Source organism: Phallusia mammillata, chromosome 4 (genome assembly GCF_965637545.1).
Source record: "Phallusia mammillata chromosome 4, kaPhaMamm4.hap1.1, whole genome shotgun sequence".
In the NCBI taxonomy this organism is placed as follows: domain Eukaryota; kingdom Metazoa; phylum Chordata; class Ascidiacea; order Phlebobranchia; family Ascidiidae; genus Phallusia; species Phallusia mammillata.
Genome location: NC_137255.1, coordinates 24354775 through 24378340, shown reverse-complemented (window position 1 = coordinate 24378340; position 23566 = coordinate 24354775). Strand labels below are relative to the sequence as shown.

At 37.1% G+C, this 23566-nt stretch overlaps 1 protein-coding gene across 1 annotated transcript; it reads left to right on the top strand.

Moving 5' to 3' along the window:
* The first annotated feature begins 18255 nt into the window (after positions 1-18255).
* LOC145225369 (protein FAM200C-like) lies at positions 18256-19783 on the top strand. Its single transcript, XM_080092053.1, has one exon. The coding sequence runs from the start codon at positions 18281-18283 to the stop codon at positions 19679-19681; it is 1401 nt and encodes a 466-aa protein (XP_079948179.1). The 5' UTR covers positions 18256-18280; the 3' UTR covers positions 19682-19783.
* The last annotated feature ends 3783 nt before the right edge of the window (positions 19784-23566 follow it).

Sequence of the window (23566 nt, the reverse complement as noted above, 5' to 3'; positions counted from 1 at the left end):
CGAAACCACCGTACCTTACATGACGTACGGTACGTAAAATCGTACCGTACCTTCAAAAAACCAAACCCCACTACAAAACCCGCTTAATCAAAACAAAAGGTTGATGTATGTTTGACGATCGGCTTATGCAGCGACATTGTGTAATTTTCTACAGTATATGTTCAATTATTGATGCAAAAAAGACTACAAGATTTTCCAACTTTTTTTAAACTAACTTAAAAATCAATTACAAATGCTGACTTAATCTCTGTTATTTTCATGTGCTCGTTTTAATAATATAGGCCTACAGAGCGCGTAACCCTTCTTTTGCATACCCTTTCTTTTGTGACGATTCAAAAATAACCATTTAATCAACATTTATTTTGCGTACCAGTACGGTGGTACGGTACGCTTTTGGTACGATGGTACGCTCCGTGTTTTTAAGTTCCCACCCCAGTCTTAATGCCTTGATACGCGCAACCTCACCGTCTAATGTGTATCCCTGCCACATAACGCTTATAGTAACGGTGTAATTGCAGCGCGTTTACCATCTCTCCACCAAACTTCGTCGCGCTTTATAACGTCTCAACGTTGTGCAGCTATTTCCGGCCTGGTGATTATGTTAGCTTAATGATGCTGCTACGATTTACTTCACCCTGCGAAATACACTAAACTCAAAGTAAACAAAACTGCGCACTTTACTGGAGATCGCTTTCACAAAACTGCATTATTTCATTCGAAGTCACAATAAAGCATATAAATAAGCAGCGATGCACGGTAGCAGATGGCCGAATATGGAACTTTAGTTACCAAGTACTTTCTTTGCAAGTTTCCACCATAATTTACAGCAGCAAAACTGTCATAGGCTTGGTTTGATCACACAATAGAAGAACTACCACACAATCATAATTGCTGACCAGTGGGCACACAGCAAAACGCTCAAACACTAATAAGAAACATGGAAATGATTATCAACCCCAGACCAGGCGACAGTTCGCGCATGCGCAGACATGACAAAACACGCAAACAATTGTTGCGGGATGCGCAATAAAGCGTGTGACATGAAGTTGAAAATAAATTAAAAAGCGCAGTTAAACTGATACAACTTGTACTTGAATAGTTGCTGCGTTATTTTAGGAGATATTTTAGTTAAGTATATAGTTGTTGGGTTAGTTACAGAGGAAATTTGTACAAAATAAAGTGGCTGAACGGGCTAGTACAATGTAATAACTTGCTGTTTTCGCTGTACCTAAACTGCCTTGTATAAGCTAAGACAATTGTCAAAAGCACAGCTGTACTGAAAAATCTGTTTATTGCGTTAAAAAAATGGTTCTACCACAAAAATCCATTCTGTCTTTGGTTGTCTTTACCGTTTCTTGTATGGGATTTGCGATTTAGTTCGCGGTATTGCATACACCTGAAATACAAAATATGACCATATGAACAGTTTACAATAGAGTTTTTTTTTTGAGGAAGTTTAACAGTTACATATTTAGAAAAAAAAGCTTTAATTTGTTTGTATTTTAAACAAACATTCTTTTGTAAAATATTAATACATACAAAAGCGTTTGTAACTCAGCAAAGCACTAGATCAGCGAAGCACAATTACCTTTCCAAGTTTTTTTTCAAAAATATGTTTAATTAATAAACGATAGTGGTAGAACCATCGCTTACTTGCTGTGCAGTGTTGTATTCGCGTATTTGCGTGCCCAGCACCACAGCTACGCACAATTCTCGGATGTTCTAGAAACATTTAGGTTAAAGCCATCCTGGTGGTAAAATAATACATAAGCTATTGCTGCCAGTCATAATATACGCGCAATCAGTGTTATTTACCCTGGTGAAGGCGACCTGTATAGGACGTCAAAACGTCGAAATAAAAATTAATTTGCCATGATGTTGCACATCTTTAAGCGCCACGAGCCAGTACAAGCGTTGTTGCTTTGACTGCATGGGACAATCGAATTGGGTCTCTCGCAATAAACGAAGATAAACAAGGTGTGCCCACAAATACCGACGCGTTTTGTTAGAGATACCCTACATCAGGGGTCAGCAACCTTTCATGCACGGCGGACCGTTTTTGAAACTAAAATTTTATCGCGGACCGGTCTTCAAAAAAGTGCAAATATTTAGCAATAAAAACGCTTAAATTAGTTCATCTTCCCCGGGTTACATGGGCCAAACGTTTTATAACATCTGATCTAAACATTTATACGGCCCGGTAACGAAACCCTCGCGGACCGGTACCGGGCCGCGGACCGGCGGTTGCCGACCACTGCCCTACAATAATTGATGCTAAAATCTTGTCACCACTAAATTCTGTTAAAAAATGCCAAAAAAATGCTTGCTCGTGGTACACTTAGAAGGCAAGTTTGGAAATATGTTTTAATTTTCTGCTGAAGAAAACGTTTGGATTAGAGTTCGAATGAACAAAATATACGAGCTTTGAAAAACTAGTATTAGATGCACATGACTCTTGCTTCGCACTGATGTATATATACATCTACTAAGTAATATGCATATATATATATACATCTATTAATATATTACTGGTGATGGCATGAGCATTTGCAGAAACGTCTAAACAGTAAAGCATGTTGCTTTTTACGTCAATTTGGGCCCTTATGTTCCCAACTAAACTTATGATCAATTACGTGCATACTGTATCAAACGGTATCGTAGTTACCGAGAAACTCGTATTCGTGGACACTGCATGAAGCTATATTTGCTGCGCAGGTTTGTCGGTGCATGTTGCTCACATTCTGGCCTCTGCAAGTCGACTGTGGTTGTAGAGCCGGAGTGTACTCACAAACGTAACAATCTATAGCAAATCCTGCAACAAGACAAATTCACGTACAACACCTAACATTTTTAGTAGGCTCGTGATTAAATAAATGTACAACCATAATACAGCAATATAACTAATCCAACAAAACAATAGTTGATGCAGGGTTGTAAAACGGGTTAGACTTCTCTGTTCTGTTTTTAGTTTGGGTTCGAGTAGAGTCGCTTGAGTAAAACTGACTTGATTCGGGCCCGTTTTATTTGGTTAGTTATATTCTTCACATGACTTCACATTCGCTTCATAATTTTATCTTGAAAACATGTTTTCAGGTAGGTTTCAGCCCAGGTTTTAAAATATATACTTTCTGGTTCGGGCCAGGCTTGTCTCTATTTTGGGCCCTCTTTAAACTCTGAATTGATATTACAACGTGATAGTTGATACAATAGCAATGGGATTTTTACAATAAACGAATGAATAACTTTTTGTACCAACGAAACTATTTTACAAATCGTTTAAAAGTCTTATTTACCTTTGCCGACAACAGCAGCTGCGATCATCGTAACCAGTAGGAAATTCATAAATTGGCTGTTTGTAAAGTTTATTCAATTAATAGTCTTCACCTGTGAGAGTAAAAGAACATCTTTAGATTGGATACAATCTTTATATTGGATTAAGCACAATGTTTTTTCTAAAACCCTAAACGGTAATAACTAATTAATATAAGCAAATCAGACACAGTAATATTAGCGAACGCTGTTTTTTTTCCACGCCTACCTATCTCGAATGGTCCTGCTGTTGTGCATATGGTCTTATTTGTTACCGGCCATATAATTATGCAACAATAGTTCACCCAGGACTGCTTTGGCAAAAAAATGCCCAGAAATTAAAAATATTTGTTTTTGTTTTGAATTCTTATTCATTGTTTTGTCGGATGGTTGTGAGAACTGCCACAGATTCCGTCAATTCATCTAAGACTGGGTTTTCAAAATAAAACTCGGACAGTGAAATGTTTATGTTTTCATATTGTACTAGAGCGGGATTAGGCTGAGCCAAGCACACGAATATTAACCGCACAGAACATTAACAACGTTGATACTAGCTGTTCCATAGAAACACTACAAAATAGTGAGAAAATACTTGAACAAGTTCAAGAAACAAGGTGAAAGTCATCACCTTCTTTTAGAACAGTTTTTATGTTATACAGTTTTGTGCTTTTTCCAAACGTTTCTACACTGTGGTCAAACACATTTCGCAACTATATGTACCCTGGCTTTTTAGTTAACTTTTTGTCAATCTAGTTTTCTTATCCATGTAGGTGGAAGTTTGTTTGTTACATATTTGTCCTCGGTTGAATGCGTTATGTTATGATTGCCGACTGATGGTACCTTATTGTTGTACGTGTCGATGTATTTCAATGCATTCCTGAATTTTGTGCTTGAATTGTTTGTTTGTTTTAAAAAAAAGATGTCAAATTATTTTATGCATGCCAATTACCTTATGTCAAACCAGTACAGTACACATGATACATATAACTATCCACTTTCAATGAAACAAAATATGCTACGTGCGTAAATCTTAAATTGACAAAATTATATACTAATAATATGCACCATGGTACGACAGGCCTAGTGAGATCAACCATGAAACGCCCTTGCATACCAGCGATCAAGGCATACTGCTGTATAAATCATAGTAAACCTGACCTATTCAATGCATTATACTAAATCAAACCAGCACCCCCTCCCACATTCCATAAGGTACGCACTAGAAACATGAGACTGGCTGGATTCGGTATGACGTCTTCATAAGGCTTGGCGTACTTTTAGGGCCGATCCTAGTAAAGAATGTATATTCATCTTAGATGTTACTATGCATATTTGCATATCTGTCGGAGCCTACACACCTTAAACCACAGTAATTGTATCAGGCCTTTGTTCGAGGAATCGGTCGTATTTACTAAAAACAAGAAAAATCATTTGCCAAACTCATGTTACATTTATTATGATGTATGAAAAACTTGAACAGGACAAACACAAAACCAAAATGTAATGGGTGAGATAAATAAAATTGTGTTCCAAAATAGTGCACATTTTTTGTATCAGTTTTGTCGTTTTTTATTTTGAACAACTACAACAAAATAATCAATATCGAAAACTATTTAATCCGACAAATACAAGATAAATTATTACCAGGAAATTTTGCGTTTAATTTTCGGACAAATAACACGAGACAGTCGTTAATTGAAGTTCCTCTAATTCGACACAGTTAAGTTTTTTTTTATTTCTTTGGGCAAATCAAGACTGGGATTTTGGAGTGGTGCAATACGTAATCGCTGACAGATCCCAAGATGGTTCGCCGAATGGCCCCTAAACCACGTGATCCCATCACTATGGCGTCACACTTTTCTGCTTCAGCGGTTCGTATGATGCTCTCGCCTGGTTCCCCGTCGTACATCATAAACACCAGCTTGTATTTTAACTAAAATTCAAAACAACAAACGTAAATATATTACAACCAACCGAAAGCGTATTAGGTTAATCTTACATACTTTAACCTCATCTTATTCGGCTTAATGCGTTTTTCAGCGTTTTAGTGCTGGCAACGGGTTTCCTTTTTAAATTAATCATGTCGATTGATTTTAGTGAACTTTGCTGTGCAACATACTAGACAAATATTAAGCTTTAAGTATAAGGGTAATCTTACAGTCTTAGCAAATCAAACAAAACCGACCATTTCATTAGGCTAAAGCTGTTTTAGTTGCAACACCCCATTTTTGGCTAAAGCAGTTTTTAGTTGCAACACCCCCATTGAGGTATGCGAACCTCAAAATATAAACTATTGTTCACAGAAAGTGAAAAACATGAATCCTAAAATTATACGAAACTTTTTTTTCACTCTAGTGCAACGTTGTACTTTTTCTAACGTAATAAGCACTGAAAAGTCCAACGCAAGATTTAAATACATTTTAGATACTCAGCACAACCCAAACCATTTACACATCCTACTTACAACACGCCACATCTGTAATACAAACATCTTGTCACATGGTATTGATGATATAGAGGCCTAAAAGACGACGATGGTAGCCTGAAAGGTAATCTGTTATCCATTAAGTATGTTAAAACATAGTCACTCGAAACGTCATACTTTGAACGCACGAAATTGGCAAAAATCGCTACTTTTGTGTGCGATGACTTTTCAATGAAATGTGACATTTGCTGTATTTGTGCAAAGTTATCCCAGAATATATTGTTGATCGAAACAAAAAAACAACACCAGATATAGCAAGCAAATCTTTAGTCACAGCGGACTTGCAAAAAAACACACATCCTTGAACGCCTTTTTGTTTGAACAGGGCCTCTTGTTTGACTGACCGTACCACCAGCCACCACCCCCTACTGGTACAATTAGGCCCTCTGTTAGGTAAAAACATTGGCATGGTTAGAGATCAGTAAGTTTATTAGTAGGTGACGCGAGTGCATGTTCCTCTCAAAAATTTTGCGGGGAGCAAAACTTAGATACTAGAAAAGTGTGACGATCAAAGGTACTGTCACAGATCCGGAAGACAACCCTTAAAAGGCCGTCGTGACACCGATACCCCAACTGCCAATGTAAATTTAATGCGGATAACTTTTCATCAATAAGTGGTCTGTTTACTTCTAGACATGTTAATGAAATTGGAACGGTAGCATAACGAAAAAACGCGTTCTCTAAATAGCCTGCAAGTGATAATATCTGAACTGAATTACAACAACAGGTTGCAGCAATCAAACAAGGCTTGAAACTCACCCGATATCGTTGTCTTTGTTCCGTTGTGACATTTATTCGGATCTAAAACAACCATGTTTGTATAAAACATTGCATCGGGAGCAGTGGATGTCGTCACATATCCCGATATGTTCAAACGCGAATTGTCGGTCTCCGGACCAATCCGAAAATTGCTGCAAAAATTGCACTACTGCTTAATGTGTGTTGCAACACCTTCATACAGACCGGAAAACCCAAAACTTAGCACACCACAATCAGGAAAATCTCCTAAGCATATCTCTATGCGACAATGTATAGGCTAAAATTATAGCCTGCTGGGGCTTTGTAAGCTCCTGTCGCAGTTTCCAATTTTCCTTTTTTATGCCCTGTCGCATACAGAAGTGCTTCGGAGCAGTGGTGGGATTCATTTTATTTGTCAGTCGGTTCTACCACAAAAGTCATATTTTTTAGCCGGTTCTGTTACAAAAAAGTGCATTGACAGTAACCAGTAATGCTAACTGGTTCGCTGATCTCATAAAATTTAGTGAGACAATACTATAGAACCGGCGCGAACCTGCTAAATCCGACCACTGTTCTGGAGCCTAGCTGCCGTTCCTGCGTTCCTGGCGCAGTTGGGATTGCACCAGCCTATCACAAGTGTTATTCAAAGGGGAATTAACTTATCGGCACAGTACATTAAATCAAATACAGACAGACCCTTGTAGCGGTTGCGACATAATTTGTGCAAACTTTGCAATATTTGTTTACCAAAATAGCTCGGTTTTGACTCGCTAGCTCAAAGGCTGCGAGGAAGTTAAAATGTATAGCAACCAAATCCCACTGTATTGACAAATCATGTTCGGACTTTGTAATATTTCCTGTCGCAGTTAATTAGGATGCATATTCAGCTTTGTGATCTGGTGTTTATGAGCTTTAACCGTATGGTTTTGTCTCGTGCTGTGATTGGACGCTGCTTTGTGTGGGAATTGTGCAAGAGCCAATCGCAAGAGCACATGTGTACGATTTAACGCCTTTTTCCGGGGTATATATAAGACCGCACTCGTTCATTTCGATCTCTTTCCTCTTGTCTCTCTCTCTGTCGCATTATCCTGCAATAAACGAACGAACCGAAGTGCAAGACACGTGTGTGGAGTTTCCAGGACTCCGGTCCTGACAAGCTCAGGAGCTTGGGAGGTTAAGGATGGTGGTATACCTCGTTCTAATTTGTAGTGACTCGGTTTATAGCTTGTACCGAGACACCTTATTAACACTACAAAATTTGGTGCCCCGAGTGAGGAGAACTTACAAAAATTTGCTGTTTAACGAGTGATAACTTGAAAAAAACTCTAATGATGTCAGCAAAGTTTATGACAAGCAACCAAAAGAATTACAAGTTCTGGACTGTTGCTTTAAGCTAAGAAGTTGTAAACATTTTACTTTTTGCAGAAACCTGTATTTTATGTGTTGTCATCAACGTCCAGATCATGTTTCTTTTTCATCGTACGATAAGTTTCGCCACAGTACGGAGTCTTTTCTTAAACGAGGTGAGCAAATATTGAAGTGCTATTCTTGGCTGATTTGTTATTTGTATGCATTTTTATGTAACGAAAGTAAATCTTTTTACCACTCTTGTTAAGTCTGTGCGCAAAAAAAAAATTGTACATTGTAGACCTCATGCGCTCGATTTTAAGAAACACGTAATTTAACCATAAAAAAAACAACCAAAACGTGTGGGTGCTGTCCACTAGCCTAGCCATAGGAGTATATTGTTTATGCCACCGTGCTATTACATCGCATGTTGCGCCAAATAGGCGTTTATTGTTCTTCTTTTTCATGCATGATATGCCAACTAGGCGTTCTATTTTCTTATCATGACATTACTACGCCAAATAGGCGGTGATTACTTTATTATTATTGCATTACTATGCCAACTAGGCACTCTCTGTTTTTATTTGTCATTGCATAATACGCCAACTATAGGCGCGTTTCTATACATTACAAAAGAACGAACAATCGAAGCTTGTCGTAGCTTCCGAGCATGGCTCGATACACGTACGTACTTTTATTACTTTCCCACGAGGAATGAATACTATTATACTTCATGCGAATGATTATTTACATTAATATACTCCTGAGTACCATCTCAATTTAAGGTTCAGTCTGAACATCGGCTAGATTGGGGGCAAACCTACATTTAGTCACAACTTGATTTCATGTTCTACTTTATGAAACGTATTCATTTCTTGGACAATTTATCAAATATAGTCAGCCAAGACTACCGCTTCAATTGCGAAATTTATTGCCTGCCCAATTTTAACAAATAATAATGAATTCGATTCTCAGGCAATAAATGCGCTGCTCTACCGCGATTCTATTGTTACAAATTAAAAACGTAGAAACTTTGAAGTAAAATAAATTTCATTGTATTTCGGTATACTGCTTGTTGTTTTGTTGTTTCAGAAGCGACGTGACTTTCAACCGCTATTGTGATCAAGAGCAAAGGACATTCAAATTCACCATACTGACAGACACATAATTTCAGCGATTCAGGTGTCTGAAGACTGGAGACAATCAATCTCCAGGAACAAAACGTTACGCTCGAAATGCGATAATCAAATTCGATAATTGGTGTGATGTAAAGTGAATGTTGTTTGTTTTTGAATGTATATGCTGTTTTAAATGTTTAATGAACAAATTCTTGAGTATAGTTGATCCAGAAATTAACAGAAATCAACAAATTATCAATTTCGTCTTGTTTTCTGTTGTTTATAATATGCATTTCTTGTGTGCCACTTTCATGCCCAATCCCGCAATGACCATATATTGCTCATTGCTCAAAAAATGGCGGGGGGTATTTTGTAGCGGTTGCGACATAATTTGTGCAAACTTTGCAATATTTGTTTACCAAAATAGCTCGGTTTTGACTCGCTAGCTCAAAGGCTGCGAGGAAGTTAAAATGTATAATAACCAAATCCCACTGTATTGACAAATCATGTTCGGACTTTGTAATATTTCCTGTCGCAGTTAATTAGGATGCATATTCAGCTTTGTGATCTGGTGTTTATGAGCTTTAACCGTATGGTTTTGTCTCGTGCTGTGATTGGACGCTGCTTTTTGTGGGAATTGTGCAAGAGCCAATCGCAAGAGCACATGTGTACGATTTAACGCCTTTTTCCGGGGTATGTATAAGACCGCACTCGTTCATTTCGATCTCTTTCCTCTTGTCTCACTCTCTGTCGCATTATCCTGCAATAAACGAACGAACCGAAGTGCAAGACACGTGTGTGGAGTTTCCAGGACTCCGGTCCTGACAAGCTCAGGAGCTTGGGAGGTTAAGGATGGTGGTATACCTCTTTCTAATTTGTAGTGACACGGTTATACCCTTGAGACTCATCAGCGACTATTAACATTAAAACCGATAACAATACACCCTCAAATATGGAAGAACTCAGACCCTGCAAACTGTTGTTCGCGTTGTTCCTGTTGCTGTTGTTGTTGTGCGTGTCGCGAGTTTTTCACATAACCTACCGAGCAAAAATTCATTGGACGTAGATCCAAATGCCTGTTTGCACTCTGTCCATGTTTACTGAAAATATACTTGCCCTGTGGCACTCGCTGTATTACCTGAATCGAAACAAAATTACCGAAGTAAGATTAACAGACGTGATCATTCAAATTTAGACTTACCAGCCCACCTTAGACACACAAAAACGATTTTTCTTTCGAAATTATAAGTCGCACTGTAATTTATATTCCAGCATTTAAATTCTTGAAGGTAGAATATCAAATAAGCAAACACCTTTTCGAGCTATTTTGTGACGTCAAATTTTGGCAACAAAACAATAAATTGGGCAAGGTAAAAAAATTAAAGGTGTTTAGCTGTAACAAATTGAGCAATTCTAAGCAGAAGATTTTTTTTTCACCAATGCCTAAGTTTAGTTATGATGTACCGAATACAAACCCCCAAGCTCTACCACACTACAAGATTGCAATGAAGCCATTTTCTACAACAAATACACTATAAAGGAATTGGAATCACAATAAATGTTTTTTTGTGTATACTGTCTACTGGCACTGTGTATATTTTGTAATCATTTCTGACAGATAGCCTGTAATATGCTGCACATTTCAAACTGAAACAACTTTCAGGTTGTTTTTTTATCTTGTTAATGCACCATCTGTGATAATGAGCTCACCAATAATGGTAATGCATCTGACAATAAATCCAGGATATCAGTATGAACTTGGCTAGTGCATTTGTAATTGTTGCCTTTATTCCTGTTTTGAAAGAAAGGCTTGAAGTGTTGGTAAAAACTGTTGTGTAGGTGTGTTTTTGCAGAAAATTGCTTATTAAATGAAAATAAAAACAATTGCTCATGATCCAGACTGAAATAGTACATAAATAGACATCTCATTTCGGCAGTTATACTTGTTCACCCTAAGCCTTTCGGACCAGATTTTCACTGTAAATAAACACTGGGAGCCGCAAAACCGATTTAAATTTTAAATAAAATGCCACTTTAAAATCTCTATTTTGTCGCACGGAATCAGAAAGCAAATTTGTTATTGCATATTAGGCACATTGGTAAACCTGTTTCGTCAGCAGTGAAAGCTATTGAATCTTCCCATGTAGCAGTAAATATTTCGTTTTCTTCACACGCTGTATTTTTTTGTTTAAAATTGTTACAAAACTGTTATCGAACAACATTGTTTCCCATGCACACACACTGCAATTTAAAACAAACTGTAGCCCAGATTGTGCGTTAAGCTGCGCGATGCCAGTTAGCCTCTTTCAGACTTCACGATTCTTGGCATAGAGGCGGTTGTACCTAACTACTAGAAGCGGGTACAGTAAGGTACAGTTGCACAACATTTTTATTTTTGACTTTTGCGACCGGCATAATTGTCACAGAATTCAAAATCAATTGTTGTAAACATTTGGTAGTTTCAGGTTTCATAAACTGAACCGCATCGGAGGGATCAAAAAGTCGCTCCGGAGCCGCGGGTTGGCGACCCCTAGCTATAGGCTAATTGTACAATGTGAATCTGTGCTGTTAATGCTGTACCTAAACTGTATTTTAGCCTCATATAATTAACAAAAACACAACTAGTACTGGAAAAATCCGTTTATTGCGTTGAAGTAGGTTCTGCAACATGAATCCATTCAGTCTGTGGTTGCCTTTCCGTTACTTGCATGGGATGTGAACATTTAATTCGCAGTATTGCATAGATCTGTAATATACAAACAGAATACAAGCATGTTTTGCTCAAGTTTACAATCGATTTTTTTTTAAACTTTTTAAAGAAATTTTACAGTTTGGCCCAAAATTGCTTTAGCTTGTTTACGTTTTTAAAGAATATTCTCTGTAGTTTTATCACGAATATTTAAATCTAAAAAATAACTACTAAATAAGGACTTTTGTAATATATTAATAATACAAAAGCGTCTGTAACTGAACAATGCACTAGATCAGCAATGTAATTCTATCTGAGTAAAGTTTTGCCAATGACTGTTTAATTGATAAAAGTAACAAATCGACCGCTTACTTGCTGTGCAGTGTTGTATTCGCGTATTTGCTTGACCAGCACCACAGCTACGCACAATTTTCGGATGTTCTAGAAACATTTAGTTTAAAGCCATCCTGGTAAAAAAATAATATGTAACATGTTGCTGCCAGGCATAATATATTGGGCATTACGCGCAATCAATGTTATTTTCCCTGATGAAGGCGACCTGCATATAGGACGTGGGAACGTCGGAATAAAAATACATTTGCCAGACGAGCTCTATAAATCTGGTGGTAAAATAATGTTGCACATCTTTAAGCGCCACGCGCCAACACTAGCGTAGTTCTGTTGAATGTACAATACAACCGAATTTGGTGTCTCGCAATGAACGGAGATAAAACAAGGTGTGTCCACAAATACTGGAGAGTGTTGTTTAGAGATACCATACAATAAATTGTGTTAAAATCTTGTCACCACTTTTTGCCATAATTTTTGCTCGTGGTACACTTATGAGGCTAGTTTGGAAATGCCCTAACTTTCTGCTTAAGAAAACGTTTGGATTAGAGTTCAGGTCAACAAAATATACAAAATATACGAATTTTGAAAAACTAGTATTAGATAAGCAGACTTATGCTTCGCACTGGTATATATTACTGTTGACGACATGAGCATTTGCCGAAACGTCTGAACAGTAAAGTATGTTGCTTTTTACGTACATTTGGGCCATTCTATTTCTCATAAATTTTATGAACAATTCTGTGCACTTTATTTCAAACGTATATCGTAGTTACCGAGGAAAGTGTGTTCATGGACGCTGCATGACGCTATATCTGCTGAACAGGTTTGTCGGTGGATGTCGCTCACGTTCGGGCCTCTGCAAGTCGACTGTGGTTGTAGAGCCGGGGTGTACTCACAAACGTAACAATCTATAGCAAATCCTGCAACAATACAACTGCATAACTTTCCTAATTGTTTTATAAGCTCCCGGGTCAAGAAAAGTACAACAATATTACAACAGTGTATCTAACACAACAGAAGTATAGTTGTATGTTGGGCCGATATTTTGGGTTCCGCATCGAGCTTGAGTTTGAAAAAAACAACAACTTGATGTCGAGTCGAAATTACTTTAAAATTTCAAGCCTTTAAGGGCTTAACTATGACAAACAATGAGCATCGGGAGAGTTGTTGACTCGAACTTTTGAGTCTAGCCATGCAGATTCGGCCCAATTTAGAGCCCAATCACAACTGAGAATTGGTATTACAACAACACAATTGAAAAAATGCATCTAACCTAGTTTATACATACGTTTGTAGCCCACACCTTAAAGCTTAAACCATTTTCACAAATCGTTCAAAAGTCAGATTTACCTTTTCCAAAAACAGCAGCTACAACCATTGTAACTAGAAGGGAATTCATGGTTTGGCTATTTGTAAAGTTTGTTACAAATATCTTCTGCAATGAAAGAGAATATATGTAGATTTGATACGCTAAAACGTTTTGATTGAACATCTTTATCTATAAGTGCAGTTTTTGCTGAAACCCTTAATCATCAAAAAACTAATTAATAAAATCAAGTCAGACACAGCACTATTAACGAACGTTGCTTTTCCACGCCTACCTATCTCGAATGGTTCTGCTATTGTGCATGTGGTCTTATTTGTTACCGGCTATATAACTATAACTATAAAAAAGTTTAACGCGGACTGCTGTGGCGAAAAAATGCCCAGAAATTATTAAGAATTGTTTTTGTTTTGAATTCCTATCTATTGTTATGTTGGATTGTTGTGATATAGAAAACTGCCACAGATTCCGACAATTTATCTAGGACTAGGTTTTCAAAATAAAACTCGGACAGTGGATGTTTATGTTTTTATATTGTGCTATTGTTACCGAATTTTTTCGGCAGGCCTGATAAATGGATCTTATGCACCAAGCCTGCTTACTTAATTCGCAACAGGTCCAGAACCCTGCAATCACGGCTCACCACTAAAGCCAATTATACTCCCTCACACTGGTTTAGCTTATGGGCGCGACTTATATTTGAAACAACGTAAAAGCAAAGTTACACCAACACCAACACCAACACCAACACCAACGCCAACACCAACACGTTTCACAGCGCCTAGAGAAAAGCCATCTCAACGACTAACGACGCGCTATTTGAGGCATGTGGAACAAGAAGGCACATTCCGGAGTAATCAACGCTTTGCAAACTAATCACCCCTAAGGGGAAGCAGCGAGGGTGCCACAACACAAAAACGTAATTAAGGTGCCACAACGAAAAAGAACAAAAACAATACGTGACGGTGACAAAAATCAACAAGCAAATAAAATTTCGCTACACTATAAGAGTGGGATTCGGTTGAGCTAAGCACATAAATATTAACGACACAGAACACTATGAACGTTGATACTTAGATACTATAGTTGTTCCATAGAAACACTTCAAATTGTGAAAAAACTGGAAAAAGTTTTAGAAAAAAAGTGAAAGTCCTCACCTTCTTTTTAGAACCGTTTTTGTGTTGTACAGTTTCGTGCTTTGTCTAAACGCTTTTATTGTATTGTGGTCATACACATTTTAAAACGATGTATACCCTGGCTTTCTAGCTAACTTTTTGTTACCCAAGTTGTCTCATCCCAAAAGGTGGAAGTTTGTTTGTTACATATTTGTCCTCGGTGGCGGGCAACGCCTAAATGCGTTATGCCCGCAATGAGTCCTTCATCGTGCTAACTTGCATTTAACGTACTTCCAGGTGGTATGTGTTACCTACTTCACTTGGTATAGACAAAATGTCCTTTGCAAAAAGAACGTTGTTGCCATTTGCATCCCAAACCGTAATTTCGTAATTAAAAATAGGTTTTGATTGTTGTAAGTAAACTGCTTTTAAAGTCTAAACAATGAACAAAACACATGAGCTTTGGAAAGTCTGTTTATTGTATTTAAGACTCAATTATGCAGCCGAATTTTTGGATGTTCTGTCCCTTTCTTGCCGATATCGCACAGGCCTGCAATACAATAGGAAAATCAAGTTTCAAAATCAATAAAAACCAAATCAGGCAAAAAGAAAGGCCAGTCATATTCACCTAAATACCCTTTGCAACCAATTAAGACATCATCAATTATCCCTTTTATCCTGTTATTGCAATGTATCAATTTGTATAAACTGTATATCGCAACGTATAGAATCAATCAATAATTAAGATCTTCTAAATTTCGTAAAGTTTCTGTAGTGGTTAAAGAGTTGCTCAGTAATTGAAAGTTAGTTGTAGAAACCAACGGCTCACCTTATATGCATTGGATTATAGGCGCCACAGACGCTTCAGGTTTACGCAAAACCACACTTACAACAATATGCAATAACAATAAAATTTGTGTAATTTTGTAAACTGAACAAGTATAAATTTACCAGGTGCACAAAAACTTTATTGCAGTACAGAGCTGTAAACGGGCCTAAAACTAAAACCAGGCCCGAACCCAAATCGTTTTTGGGAAGACCGTTTGGGCCTGAGAGTTTGATTGATATATAAGCGTGTTCATTATATAGCCTCAGAAATAACCAAGACAACCGCAACAATAGACCTTTGGTCTTAAACAAGGCGTTTTAGAGCTGTTTGGCATTAGATCAGGTCCAGCAACTAGCTACCAAGCTAGTCAAATGTATTTAAATAAATACTAACACAGAATGTAAAGTCAGGCCCGAATCAAACCTGTTTTTTTAAGAAACCCAATCCCAAAAAGCCCGGTCCAACTTACAACTCTGTTGCAGTATACTACAGAGGAAAGTTATTTATACAGTACACAACAATATTTACAATAAAATAAAGAATTTTTTGATGAATCTGGCGATTTTAATTTTCTTTATTATACTGTTTTAATGCGCCTTATCCAGCTGAAATGCACATTAGTGTTATGTATTGGCCTGCTTTAATACCCCCATTTTTCTATTGATATGTCATAGTAGGCTAAAGCAATTGTTTACTTCACAATGTGATGACAAAGAATTCTTTTTAATTCAATTACATGTCTGGAAGCCTGCCTAATTCTGTTTTGCATTTTAAATAATATTGTCGCCTAATTGTCCTGAATTCTGTCTTTTTTGTGGAAATTGGTTGTTTCGTTTTATTGTTCTGATGTCTTCAAACTGTTTACGCAAACACATAACATTTTGGCTAGTGTTTTATTGAATTTGAAGTTGTCGATCAATTGTTAAGTTGACTCTGTCGCATTTAACTGATTGGTTAAAACTCTGATTGATTGTGTCCTTAAATTGTTTTGCTAAACATTTATGGATATCCTTCTTCTGTTTCGAATTACGGATTGTTTTGTTGAATTGTTCTATTAAGTTGAGCTACTGGCGTTTTGACAACTCTTTAAGTGCTGGGTTCAATCGCATTTAAACCAAGGCGGTACTAGGCTAATCTTTTTGATAGACCTGAAATAAAAGTGGGGTGCTGGAACTAATAAGCACTTTTTCAGAACTTTAACTGTCGATAATTGACAAATTAGATGATTAGTGCTTCAAAGACACAATTTTAGTTACAGTTTAACAATATTTAATTTTCCCTGAAAGTGTCATTTTGTCTTAGAAAATTAGATGAAAGGAAATACGAAAAGTCATGCTCGTTTTTTTAGTTGATCTGCTCCTGTATGAGTTACGTTTAGCTTTAAGCAGAGTGATCTGTATGTAACTATGGGCTATTAGTTTTGTTAGAAGTACCTCGACTGGTTTAACCAACGTTTCGTCATTCGTCGTGTTTACTTACTGTGCGCCAAACTAGGCCTTGGTCACATAACGCTGTGCAATAAGGTGTAGCTGCATCGCGTTTTGCCATGATCCATCAATTGTTTCCTTGACTGTTTCGCGCTCCGCAGCTATTTCCGTCTTGGTGATTGTTTTACTGCGATTGTGTCGCTATGTGTTCTTTTGCCAATCGAAATAATCTCAACTCAACGTCGTTTAAGATAATGCATATGAACGTAGCTTTTTAAATTATGCTGCTTGCACTAAGTTTATTTTCGGTGGTGCAATAACCTACAAGATTAGTTACATATAACCAGTGTCACTAAAAGAACGTTGTTGTTTGCTGTTTTTACTAATCAAAAACGACTTTTGTTAGTTTGTTTACAAGTAATCTGTCTTATGGACTATGAAATAAACAAAAATACAAAAGCACTGGGCAATCAGTTTATTGTGGTGGACTTATTTGTGCACAATTGTCCACACAATCTTGGTTGATTCCCATCTATGCGTTCTTTTTATTGCAGAGATCTACAGTACAAAAATATACAACATCATAAAAGGGTAGCAGTTTATATCCAAGACAAATTTACTTTTACACAACACTCTGGACTTGTCCACTCACAATAAAATGTATTAATTTGTGCAAACTATAAGACAATTGAGAGAAGACAATTGACAATTGAGATACCAATGTTTATAACAATGTTGAACAATTCTGTCAGTTATGTAAAGTTATTACTAAAACGAATGCTCACATGTTGTGCAATTCTGTACCAAAACTCCACTGCCTCCAAGACCACACCTGCGATAGTATCTCGGTTCCTCTAGAACAGAGGTTTTCAACCTATGGGCCATGGCCCAGTAGTGGGCCATGACGCTGTTTTCAGTGGGCCACAGAGCTTGGCATACAGCGATATCAGAAATCATGTCATTATGAACATTCAACACAGAACGTTACGTTTGTGACGACATAATTTCTGCTAACAATGCTTAACTGTTTATGGAAGTTGCTGTCTTGCGTTGATGCTGGTACACTTTGGTTGAGTGGGCACTGGGCAGTGAATTTGAAATACTGTACAAGCGTTAAATAAATTCAATTTTGATTTTAGACATGATTCAATTTAACGTTTAATAGCATAAAGATTTTAATAATTTAGCATGGCAAAAAGAAAATTCAATCAAGATTTTATAAAGTATGGGTTTACTTCATTCAGTGATCGAGGTGAGGAAAAGGGTCAATGTGTCATTTGCTATCGTGTTTTGAGTAATGAATCACTGCGACCATCCAAATTACAAAATCATTTGGAAAAGAATCATCCTGGCCTTAAGGGAAAAGATATTGAATACTTTAAAAGACTGGAAAACGGTTTGAAGCGTCAACGACTTGACAAGACTGGATCGTTTGCACGTACAGATAAGAAACTGACAGAGGCATCTTTTGAAGTGAGCCTACTTATTGCTAAACAGAAAAAGGCTCATAATATTGATGAGACTCTTGTAAAGCCAAGTGCTCTGGCTATGGTTCGAAATGTATTGGGTGAAGAAAGTGAAAGAAAGATAAAGTCAATTCCTTTGTCGGACAACACAGTTCAGAGAAGAATTGATTTTATGGCGAATGATATAAAAGAGCAAGTGGTCACCGAAGTTAAAGATAAGTCATTGTTTGGTTTGTTTGCTCTGCAACTGGATGAATCAACAGATGTTTCTTCAGCAGCTCAACTAATGGCCTTTGTTCGCTATGTAACAGAGAAAAATGTGAAAGAAGAGCTGCTCTTTTGCAGTGAATTGGAAACCACCACAAAGGCAAAAGATGTAATGGCTAAGGTCGAGGATTTTTTTGATAAAGAGAACATAAGTTGGGCAAGTTTGTGTGGTGTGTGCACTGATGGCGCACCAGCCATGTTAGGTGCCAAGAGTGGATTCCAGACGCTCGTAAAGAACAAAGCACCTAATCTTGTGACCACTCACTGCTTTATTCATCGCGCAGCATTAGCTTCAAAAACCTTACCTGACGGTCTTAAATGCGCTTTTGATGTGGTCGTTAAAAGCGTCAATTATATCAAAAACAGCGCATTAAATACTCGATTGTTCCGGAAGTTGTGTGAAGGCCTAAATTCTGAACATAAGCAACTTCTCTACTACACCAAAGTACGATGGCTGTCAAGAGGTAACCTTGTAGCCAGAGTGTTTGAGCTCCATGATGAGATAAAGGTCTTTCTGGGAACAGCAAAACCTGAACTTGCAGTACATTTTGAAAATGTAAAGTTCCTTTCTTGCTTGGCATATTTGGTGGATATTTTTGAAGCTTTGAACCAGCTGAATTTAAAAATGCAAGGAAAAGGAAAAGATATCATTCAGTTTGTGGACTTTACAAGGGCATTTGTTGAAAAGCTGGGCAATTGGAGACGTAAAGTGACAAATGGTAACTTTGACATGTTTCACAGTTTCGCATGTATATCTGATGTGGATGATGAGATTAGGGATGAAGTGGCAGACCACCTTGGTACTCTACAAACTGAATTCAAATCCTACTTTCCAGAGCTTAGCAGAGATGCTTTCACACTTGTGAGGAATCCATTTCGTGTTGATATTGAGCAAGTGGATGACGAGTTACAAGATGAACTAATTGACCTTAGAAATGACTCAGGCTGTCGTGACCTATTTGAAGATGTGCCTGTCACTGAATTCTGGATCCAAGTGTCCTCATCATATTCACAAATCAGCAAAAATTGTCTTATGAAACTACTGCCTTTCACCACCACGTGGTTGTGTGAGTCAGCATTTTCATCCCTATTGAACATAAAATCCAAGCCGCGCAACAGACTTGATGTTGCAGCTGACATACGGTGCGCTCTCTCATCGACTGCACCCAGAATACAAAGTCTTGTGGACAAACTACAGCAACAACCTTCTCATTAAATTTGTGTGAATGTTCAGCTGATTAATTTATTGTGTTGTTGAAACTTGGTGTTTTTCGTTGATGAAGTTTTTCATTGAAGTTTTTCATTGTGTTGTTGAAACTTGGCGCTTTTCGTTGAAGTTTTTCATTGTGTTGTTGAAACTTGGTGTTTTTCGTTGATGAAGTTTTTCATTAGGTGTTTTTCATTAAACGTTAATGGGCCAACGCCATTTTTTACTAATTTAGTGGGCCATGAGCAAAAAAAGGTTGAAAACCCCTGCTCTAGAATGTTACAAACATACAGGTAGTGAAACAACGAAATTTTCTTTAAAACTTGTATGTCACTTAACACCACATTTCCACTTTGGACGCAGCGATGTTTATCACAAAATTGCATGACAAGTTTTTTATGTGATCAAGGTAAACGTTTTGCTAAACGTTTCGTGTTATAATTAAAACTGCAGAAAGCAACAAACAACATGCTTTTAGCAAAGCATTGAGCGATTAATTATTAGTTTTGACCAAATGTTGCCAAATCGACTGTGGAAACACACCAGTGGTATAGGTTCTAATCCTCTCCCGGCGACTCGTGTTTTTTACGTAAGAAACTTAAGCAGCATTGCTATCAACACACTGGTGTCCTGATAAGTTAAAACAAATGGAGGTCACCATCCCCATAAATTGAAATAATGAAAAAAAAATTAAAAATTGATTTAACAGACTTGCAATAGAAGCGTGCAGCTGGGTGGCGGACTCATTGTGAACATAACGCATTCAGGTGTTGCCCGCCTACCGGGAAAAAAATAAGGCAAAGACCACAAATATGACACGATAACTACAAAACAAGTCACCAGTAAAGTGTCTTTTGCGGACACTGCAAAAGGTATCTTCTGGGCAGTCTTCTATGTACTCAGCGTTGATATTCGGTCCTCTGCAACCCGCATAAGGTGCCATATTCGGAACATACACGCAAGAGTAACAATGGATCCCAAGCCCTGCAACAACAATATGATTGGCTTTACTTGTTGTCCACACAAGCAGACTACCAGGTGCGTTTTAGTCCCTCACACATGTAGCCTTAGAAAAGTTATATTTTACAGTAGTGGACAATGACGAATCAAGCTAGCCTCACCTTTGCCAACAAAAGAAGCTACAAAAATGGCAAGAAAAAAATAATTCATTATTTGCTTAGATATATAGTTTGCTGTGACAAAAACATTTTTAATCTAAATACGGTGGCATTGGTATTAAAAAATGCGATAGTTTTGCTTTAAACTTGCAAACTAGTTTTGTTTTTAAACTTTTGATCAACGCAACTACCAGTTCACCAAAATAATTTTGCTACAAATAGGTTCCTTTGGCATTGCTAATGATCCATCCATCTGCAATCTCCATATCTCAAATGCTCCCTACTGGTTTGTACAGGTCTGCTTAAATAACTGCATTTGTCAAATGCCATCAAATGCATCCATAACATACAACAGGATGTTCTGATACCTATTTGACTTGAATTCAATTAAGTGCCTCGAATTCTTTTTAAAGTTTAGTTTATGTTTCGATTGATATTGTCATTAAATTGTTTTGGTAAAGTCAACTGCATAGAATTCCGCCATTTGTGTTGAAACGTTATTGGTTTGTGGTTATTCTGTATCAGTAAATTTAACTAATTGGAAATATATGTCTATTGTTTTGAATTTCTGGATAATTTTGGCATTTAATTGTTCTGGTATACTTTAATACATGGAATTCCACCATTTGTTAAAGGTTTTGATTGATTATGACGTTGTTTTGTCAGCTGGCGTCAAAGAGACGCTATATTGTTTTGAAATGACGATTGTTTTTTCATTATTATTAAACTTCATGATTGTGACGTTTCATTGTGACTTATGTTATGATTGCCGACTGGTGTCTTATTGTTGTGTTGATGTACTTCAATGCATTCCTGAATTTTGTGCTTGAATTGTCTGTTTGTTTTAAAAAAAGATGTCAAATTTTTTTATACATGCCAATTACCTTACGTCAAACCAGTACAGTATACATAACACAAATTTTAAAAACTATCCACATTCCATAAAACAAATTATGCTACGTGCGTAAATCTTAAATTGACAAAATTATATACTAATAATATGCACCATGGTACGACAGGCCTAGTGAGATCAACCATGAAACGCCCTTGCATACCAGCGATCAAGCCATACTGCATAGTAAACCATAGTAAACCGGACCTATTAAATGCATTATACTAAATCAAACCAGCACCCCCTCCCACATTCCATAAGGTACGCACTAGAAACATCTGGCCTGAGACTGGCTGGATTCGGTATGACGCCTTCATAAGGCTTGGTGTAGTTTTAGGGCCGATCCTAGTAAAGAATGTATATTCATCTTAGATGTTACTATGCATATTTGCATATCTGTCGGAGCCTACACAGCTTGAAACCACAGTAATTGTATCAGGTTTTGAGTGTTCCCTTTGTTCGAGGAATCGGTCGTATTTGCTAAAAAACGAGAAAAATCATTTGCCAAACTCATGTTACATTTATTATGATGTATGAAAAACTTGAACAGGAGAAACACAAAACCAAAATGTAATGGGTAAGATAAATAAAATTGTGTTCCAAAATAGTGCACATTTTATGTATCAGTTTTGTCGTTTTTTATTTTGAACAACTACAACAAAATAATCAATATCGAAAACTATTTAATCCAACAAATACAAGGAAAATTATTACCAGGAAATTTTGCGTTTAATTTTCGGACAAATAACACGAGACAGTCGTTAATTGAAGTTCCTCTAATTCGATACAGTAAAGTTTTTTTTTTATTTCTTTGGGCAAATCAAGACTGGGATTTTGGAGTGGTGCAATACGTAATCGCTGACAGATCCTAAGATGGTGCGCCGTATAGCTCCTAAACCTCCCATCACTATGGCGTCACACTTTTCTGCTTCAGCGGTTCGTATGATGCTCTCGCCCGGTTCTCCGTCGTACATCATAAACACCAGCTTGTATTTTAACTAAAATTCAAAACAACAAACGTAAATATAATACAACCAACCGAAAGCGTATTAGGTTAATCTTACAGACTTTAACCTCATCTCATTCGGCTTAATGCGTTATTCAGCGTTTTAGTGCTGGGTTTCCTTTTTAAATTAATCATGTCGATTGATTTTAGTGAACTTTGCTGTGCAACATATTAGGTAAATATTAGGCTTTAAGTATTAGGGTAATCTTACAGTCTTTGCAAATAAAACAAAACCGACCATTTCATTAGGTTAAAGCTGTTTTTAGTTGCAACACCCCCTTTTTGGCTAAATCTGTTTTTAGTTGCAACACCCCCATTGAGGTATGCGAACCTCAAAACATAAACTATTGTTCACAGAAAGTGAAAAACATGAATCCTAAAATTATACGAAACTTTTTTTTCACTCCAGTGCAACGTTGTACTTTTTCTAACGTAATAAGCACTGAAAAGTCCAACGCAAGATTTAAATACATTTTAGATACTCAGCACAACCCAAACCATTTACACATCCTACTTACAACACGCCACATCTGTAATACAAACATCTTGTCACATGGTATTGATGATATAGAGGCCTAAAAGACGACGATGGTAGCCTGAAAGGTAATCTGTTATCCATTAAGTATGTTAAAACATAGTCACTCGAAACGTCATACTTTGAACACACGAAATTGGCAAAAATCGCTACTTTGGTGTGCGATGACTTTTCAATGAAATGTGACATTTGCTGTATTTGTGCAAAGTTATCCCAGAATATATTGTTGATCGAAACAAAAAACAACACCAGATATAGCAAGCAAATCTTTAGTCACAGCGGACTTGCAAAAAAAAACACATCCTTGAACGCCTTTTTGTTTGAACAGTGCCGCCTGTTTGCC

What these genes read in the sequence shown, in the direction of transcription:
- LOC145225369 (XM_080092053.1), top strand. Translation starts at nt 18,281, where the DNA reads ATGGTTCGAAATGTATTGGGTGAAGAAAGTGAAAGAAAGATAAAGTCA.